Genomic DNA, 7,799 nt, shown 5'->3' on the forward strand with positions numbered 1-7,799 from the left:
TTACCCATTGAAAACCCAAATAAGTGTCAATGGTGTGGTGTACATATTTAATTTTCCAAATTAGCCAAAGTGGAACACATTTATCTGCCAGATTTCATTCCTTTGAGTACCCTTTGGGTTAGTACCTGCATGTATCGGTGTTTGTTAGTCAAACAGTAAATGATGTAATTATAATCTAAAAATAAAAAGAGATAATTTGGAATCTTAAAGAAAATAGCTTATGTAAATCATTCCCAAAATAATTTTTCTGAAACAATAACTATAATCTACTCCAAGCAAGACTCTATGAGTAAGTACAGTGTGATTCAAGTATACTACATTTCAAAGAACTTCATAATTTGTTTACTTTAACTAGGAAAATGTGTGAACATGGTGGAACAAACCTCAAGCAATATCAAATCAGCTTTAACTATGCAGAATCTTTAGATCAAGACAATTCATTAAATGTTGTTTGTGACATTACTGGACAGGAAAGTCAACAGTGAGTAAATTAGCAATGTTTACATTTCCATCATCTATAGAAGAGATACAAGGAACAATGCAATAGAAATGATAGTGCCATTTGTCATATAAATTCTACTACTCAAACTAGCAGAGTTTAAATGACATAATTTTGATAAAAAATCATGAGAAAGGTAATTATAACTGTGAGAATTTACCATGAATGTTTCTATTATCTCTTTTTACTGTTAGTGGGAACTTACAAAAAAAAATCACAGAACCAGGAAATATCAGTGAAATATTTCTAATGTGGTTTACGTGATAGGGACCAGTAGCAAATACTCAACTTCCAAAGGTTTACTTTGTATGATTAGATAATGAATATGATAGTTTTCAAATAGAAAGCAGAATATTCTGACCTGAATAGCCATGTGGGTCACCTTTGTTTCTAAGCTGATACAGAGTAATAAATTAGTGCTGAATAGGCATTAGAGATAGGAAATGAGTGCTATAACAGTAGTACAATTCTAACCTAGATTGTGTTAGGTTTCTCCATTCTATGGTTCTTATTTCTACTTCTTTCAAGGCCACCTCATAAATGACAGCTATTTTATTCTTCATGATATAAATGTTCTAAATAAAGTCATCTAAAATGTACATTGAATCCTTTTCAGATTTAAAAAGAAATATATTTATTTGTCTTCTGTATGAATTTTTCTATTTAACAGTCCCCTAATAGCATCTTTCATTTGAGCATTTCTCAAGGTATAGATTAAAGGGTTTAACATGGGAGTTATCATTGTGTAGAACACAGCAACTGCCTTATCAATAGGTAAAGTAGTTGCAGGTCTCATGTACACAAATATGGAGGGCAAGAAGAATAAGACAACCACAGTGATGTGGGAAATACAAGTGGAGAAGGCTTTGCGTTTCCCTTCTGCACTGTGGTTTCTTAATGAGTACAGGATAACTGTGTAGGAGCCCAGAAGAAGGAGAAATGTTAATAGACAGATAAACCCACTGTTGGCAGCAACAAAGAGCCCCAGAATGTGGGTATCAGTGCAGACCAGTTCAAGCAAAGGGTTCAGATCACACATAAAATGATCTATGACATTAGGGCCACAGAAAGGTAAATCAATAATGAACAGGATCTGTATAATTCCATGAAGAAAACCTCCCATCCATGACACCCCAACTAGCAGGTTACAAACTACTCTGTTCATGATGGTTGCATAGTGCAGGGGCTTGCAGATGGCCACGTAGCGATCATAAGCCATGGCAGTAAGCAGGATGACTTCAGCAGCTGCAAAGAAATGCTCTCCAAAGACTTGGGTCATGCATCCATTGAATTGAATAATCTTTTTTTCATGAAGCGAATCAAAAATCAGTTTAGGGTTATTGACAGAAGAATAGCAGGCATCAATAAAGGAGAGATAGGCAAGGAAGAAGTACATAGGGGACCTTACCAATTGACTGCGTGTAATGGTGACAAGAATGAGCAAATTTCCGATCACAGAGACAATGTAGATGACCAAAAACACAGCAAATACAATTTTCTGCATCTTTTGGTTCTGTGTGAGCCCCAGAAGAATAAACTCAGTCACATTCCTCTTTCCCATTGACTTTTTTGGATATTTAATCACATTGTCAGAAAAAATAATGCATCCTCAACTTCATTTAATTTTGGCATTTTCATAATTAACATTTAAATGCTGCTCAATTGTAAAATTTTTTGAATATTGTTCATGTTGCTTTTCACATACCAAAAAATATTTTTTATTCTTTGTCTTATTTAAATTGACTCCTGGATGAAGTGATGAAGATGATTGCAAAGAGTATAAACATAAAGAACTTCTGTAAATGAAGTTGGAGGTGAAGAAATTCAAGTAGTTGGAGGATCAAATAATGGCCACTAATGTGAAGCTAAATATTTCTGTTCTTAAACTTATGAAATAGGGAACCATAAAAGGTAATTGAAAATATGAAAATATAACTTGAAAACTAACAAGTCATTAGGAAACTCAGGACACCAATATAGTAAACTGACTGTTGTGCCTTAAAAGAAACAGAATTGAGTTCACTTCTCCATCAAATCCAAAAAAGGAAGCTCAGGTATTAGACTATTTGTCAAGTTTTCTTTTTACCACTTGAAAAAGGTATTTTTCTTTGAAAAAAAAAACAAATACAAATAAGTTATGAATCAATCTTTTTCAAACAAACTACCAGGATCTGTAACAGTATAGCTTTTTTTTACTTTTCCAAAGTAAATATTAATAAGCTATTAAAATGGCTCATGATGGATATAAAGAAGGTCAGGGTAATAATCAAAACTATTTCATAAAGAAATAAATGAATTGCTATAAAAATAATGCATAATAATTCACAATATATATGAAAGAATTATAATAGCTGTAATAAAGCATTTCTTCTATGTACCACACATTGCTTTTCATTTCTTTTAATACTCATTCTATGTACTGCTGCTATTTATCTATTTTAAAAGTAAGAAAATGATGGATAGGACCATGTACAAGTTCAATACTAATATTGAATAAATTGACAAAATCTTCTGTCTATTAGTAGTAGTTTCTTATAAGTATTTGTTTATTCGATCCCTTTCATAAAGGAATTTGCTGGTAAATCTCATTTTTTTACAATTTTATAGCTATTTTTACAATTATATAATATTATATGTAATTATATGACATATGATTCTAGTTATAAAACAATTTTATAGTTATTTAATATAAACCAGAGAAGTTAATATTTCTATGCTAGAAATCAGAAGAAAAGGTGACTTTGATTATAATTATTCTTACATTATTTCATCTGTAATTTTTAACAAATATTAATAAAAATGTTATCATTAAGTTCAATAATTGTCATTTTATAAAATATTAGTTTATAATTTGCTCTGTATGTGCTTATAACACTTCATAACATTTCATATAATTTGGGTGACAACTTCATAGGACTAATTTTGTCAGTGAACCTGTAGATAATTCTTAACATACTTACTTACATTCCATGTACTAAGAAATGCATGCTGCTGGATTCTTGAAACTATTCTTTTATCTTGGTCTAACTTGAGATCACTTTTCCCTAATATTCTTATAAAATGGGATCCCAGAATTCTGATGTGACCCATTAAGAACTATTGCAACAGGGGCCAAACGTATCCCAAGAATTGAAATGAGTGAGGAAGAAGCCAGCTTTCCCTCCTGTCACTCCTTTCATTTTACCTTCATTTCCTTGCAACTCATGAAGCTGCTTCATCATCTGTCTATAAAGTGAAATCTGCCTTATAATTTATTATGAGATTTTGTTGAAATAGAGAAACATACACAATAGTTAAAAGTATAAGGCTTCAAGTTATTTTTGTATAGTGTATACATAAAAGATAAGCTTATGTGGGTGGGAAAAACATGAAGAAACATTTGACCTTGTCATGAACTGAAAAAGAATCCTCCTCAACCTTATTTTCTATGCAGTCACAAAGATGGGTCTCACAGTGAGTTATCTGTGTTTGTGCTTATAATCAAGAACTCAATAATAGTTCAATTATTCTTTAGGACTTATGAGTGAGATGTACAACTAATAATTTTCATTCTCTTGATTTATTCTAATTATTAATAGAAGAATCCAAGGACAAATTAATATAAATAATATAATATAATATAATGGTGGGTCTTATTAATAATTATATTTCTATTAGTTTCACATTATCTAAGAATAATGGTAAAACATTTTTCTTTTAATTTTTAAAAATTAGGATGATGAGAAAAACCTTTGTGATTGCATTTGATGAACACTGAGATATGATGATTCCCAAATGTGAAAAATCAAAATATCTAATAAGCACATCTGAAAAACATACCTTAACAGTTGGAAATGATCTTGACCATAGTTGTGAGTGTTCAGTGTTCACATCAATAACACATTCGGTGAGACTTCCCCTAGAGAAAAGAAACATTTACTATAAAATATATGAATATATTTGCTAAGAAACTCCTTAGATAACTTAATTTCAAATAGGTCTGTGTTAAGGAATTGTCTTCAGAAAAAAAATCTTGCTCCATTCCCCCAAAATTAAAATTATTTCAGAGAAAGTACGAATTGTGATGCATATAATGCATTATATAGAAAAAGTATTTTTGCTTCCTGATTCTGGTTCTGCAATTAGGAGGTAGCAAAATTGCAAAAACCATTCAAATGGATCCACTCCTGGTCAATCTTTCAGTGAGGAAACAGCTGTGTGCTACCTTAAAAGAGTGTTTACAGCTGTATGCTTTCAGATTTCTGCAGTTTTATATCTGAGACTTGTCTCACAGGGATTCATTATCTCCTGTGATAGAAAGAACTTCTCTTAGAAGGTGGTGTTCTGGAAACTTCTATTTGACACTTGCCAGTTTTTCAGCTAGTAATTGAGTTTCCTGTACATGGAAAGTTTAAATTTTTATTCCATTTTTTAATTGGAGCTTTTCTTGGTAAAAATCCACATACCAGCAGTACATAGTCTGGATCTTGTCATATTTTATTAAGACTTTCTTGTGTCTGCTGCTGTCTTTAATTGAATCGTAGTGCTGGGGTCTCACATATGTATAGCCCTTCCAGCTTTTCAGGTTGATGTGAATGGCTGAACTCATCCTTGTACTACGTGTTTTTAATCCCCTTCTCCCTCTAGGAAACTTTTTCTAATAAAATGAATTGATACTAATTCTTGTCTATTTTAAAATTTTGAACAGAGATATATTATTATAAAGTTGTGATTCATTATGCTTATTTAATATACCTCCCCTATATAGATGCATCTTATACATTGTAACTACTTGACCTTTCTTTGGGCAAAATGATATTATAAGAATTTTAATGGCATAAGTCATGTTGATGTGCAACACTGAATAGAAAATGCAAGATGAGAACCAATGTTGCACACACAGAAAGACACTGAAAAATGAAAGTGATTTTATAACCACTACTGTAAAACTCTCTATTTTAACTGCATTTTTTATTGAAAAAAAATTTCTGCCTCCTCTCTGCGTCCCATTTCCCTCCTTCTCCTCCCACTCCTCTTCCCCTCCCCGACTCCCCCCCGTCCAGTCCAAAGAGCAGTCAGGGTTCCCTACCCTGTGGAAAGTCCAAGGTCCCCCCCCCCCCATCGAGGTCTAGGAAGGTGAGCATCCAAACTGGCTAGGCTCCCACGAAGCCAGAACATGAAGTAGGATCAAAACCCAGTGTCATTGTCCTTGGCTTCTCATCAGCCCTCATTGTCCGCCATGTTCAGAGAGTCCGGTTTTATCCCAGTTCATACCTCAACTTCTGACAATGAAACAGGATTGTCTTATCCTGCCAAGGCAGGGTAGGATAATTCTAAGAAAGTTCCTTGCCTTTAATAATGGTATGTCAGTTACGTTAGGCCTTAGCCAAAGTTGGTTGACTCAACATTGCAAACGAGACTTTGGGTGATTGCCCAGGTAGTCAGTTGTCTCTGTCAATTGTTGCACATTTTGGATATATCTCGTTTGTTAAGTAATATTTATTCCCTTCTCAGATCTTTGACAGAGTTGAAGATTATATAATTGTAGTTACTCTCTACATTATTTAGACTCCTTGAGATAGAATGTTTAGCAAAACTTTTGATTCTCAATATTGTTTCTTATATTTATTATTTGTTATTATTGTATATAGTTGTATTTGGTTTAGTTCTGTCTTATTTAGACAAAAAGGGGAGATGTAGGGATAAGTCCCACCGCTTAGTGGGCGTGTTCGCCTCGGGCTAATGTTTGCCTATAAATTTGGTGAGTGTGCTCACAGCTGCTGCTTCTGCTTTCCTGGTCTCCACGGAACGGTGGGTCTGTAAGTCTATTTCTCCATTAAAGCTGTATATATTTTTACAATCTGTCTGCATTCATTTACGCCATTACACAGTCCCAGTCCAGCTGGCCTTGGTGAGCTCCCAATAGATCAGCCCCACTGTCTCAGTGGGTGGGTGCACCCCTCGCAGTCCTGACTTCTTTGCTCATGTTCTCCCTCCTTCTGCTCATTTGCACCTTGGGAGCTCATTCAGGTGCTCCAATGTGGGTCTCTGTCTCTATCTCCATCCATTGCCAGATGTAGGTTCTATGATAATATGCAAGATATTCATCAGGGTGCCTATAGGATAGGGCCATTTCAGGTTCCCTATCCTCAGCTGCCCAAGGTACTACTCAGCGGTAAAAAACAATGACATCTTGAACTTTGCATGCAAATGGATGGAAATAGAAAACACTCTCCTGAGTGATGTAACCTAGACCCAAAAAGATGAACATGGGATGTTCTCACTCATAATTGGTTTCTAGCCATAAGTAAAGGACATTGAGTCTATAATTTGAGATCCTAAAGAAGCTAAATAAGAAGGTGAACCCAAAGAAAAACATATAGTTATCCTCCTGGATATGGGAAGTAGACAAGATTGCCGGGCAAAAAATTGGGATCTTGGGGGTGGGGTGGGATGGGGATAAGGGGAGATGGGGAGAGAAAAGTGAGAAGGGGAGGATGGGGGGCACTTGGGGTAATGGGATGGTTGGGTAAAGGAAGAGTGGATATGGGAGCAGGGAAGTATATATCTTAATTAAGAGAGCCATCTTAGGGTTGGCAAGAGACTTGAACCTAGAGGGGCTCCCAGGTGCCCAGGGCCATAACCCCAGTTTAACTGCATTTTTGAAATGTCACTTAAATAAGTAGTTTTACAAAATAAATTTTAATTTTAAGACCAATTGTGCATTAAATAAACACAGGTAACGTCTGTCTATCCAGTAAAACAGGGTTCATTTTGGAGATTGTGTCCACTGTTCCCCATTCATTTCTATTGGCTAACTCTTACATGTTAACTTAACCCATTTATTTTCTATTAATCTGTGTATCGCCACATGTCTGTGGCTTACCAACTGAAGTTTCAGTGCATCTGTCTCTGACACCTCCATGGCTTCTATCTGTCTCTGCCCTTCTTTCTCCTAGAATTCAGTTCAGCCCTCCCTTCCTATCACTCTTCTGCTATAGGTCCAAAGCAGTTTCTTTATTCATTAATGGTAATCACAGCATACAGAGGGAAATCCCACATCACCTGAAATGGTGTACTTTTTTACAATGTTCTGGACAGAACTCCAAATAGGAACGTCAAAAAGAAATTAAAAAAAAAAACAATAAGAAGCAAGAACTAATGGGCCAAGCAGTGATTTAATTAATATAGTATCTGTGTGTTTATTTTGGGGCTGAGCTGCCAGGAAAAATAAGTAGCCTTCCTGTTACAACATTTGTATTGAATATAATTACAAATCAAACAAAACTGCCTCAGTGGAATCCCTTATACGATTATATTA

General features: G+C 34.6%; 1 protein-coding gene across 4 annotated transcripts; it reads right to left on the reverse strand.

Annotated features, from left to right (window-relative positions):
- Positions 1-1,133: 1,133 nt before the first annotated feature.
- On the reverse strand, positions 1,134-7,204 carry LOC121466466 (olfactory receptor 4C46-like). Of its 4 annotated transcripts, none has more exons than XM_041680199.1 (2): positions 7,194-7,204; positions 1,134-2,049 (listed from the first exon to the last, which is right to left on the reverse strand). In XM_041680199.1, the coding sequence occupies exons 1-2, from the start codon at positions 7,202-7,204 to the stop codon at positions 1,134-1,136; spliced, it is 927 nt and encodes a 308-aa protein (XP_041536133.1). The 4 variants fall into 4 exon arrangements, with proteins under 4 accessions (XP_041536133.1, XP_041536130.1, XP_041536131.1 ...); XM_041680196.1 differs by lacking the exon at positions 7,194-7,204 and adding an exon at positions 4,555-4,568; XM_041680197.1 differs by lacking the exon at positions 7,194-7,204 and adding an exon at positions 2,881-2,894.
- Positions 7,205-7,799: the final 595 nt, after the last annotated feature.

The sequence above is a fragment of the Microtus oregoni genome, unplaced genomic scaffold, assembly GCF_018167655.1.
Source record: "Microtus oregoni isolate MIOR12 unplaced genomic scaffold, Mior012 000033F_ref0000390, whole genome shotgun sequence".
Lineage (NCBI taxonomy): Eukaryota > Metazoa > Chordata > Mammalia > Rodentia > Cricetidae > Microtus > Microtus oregoni.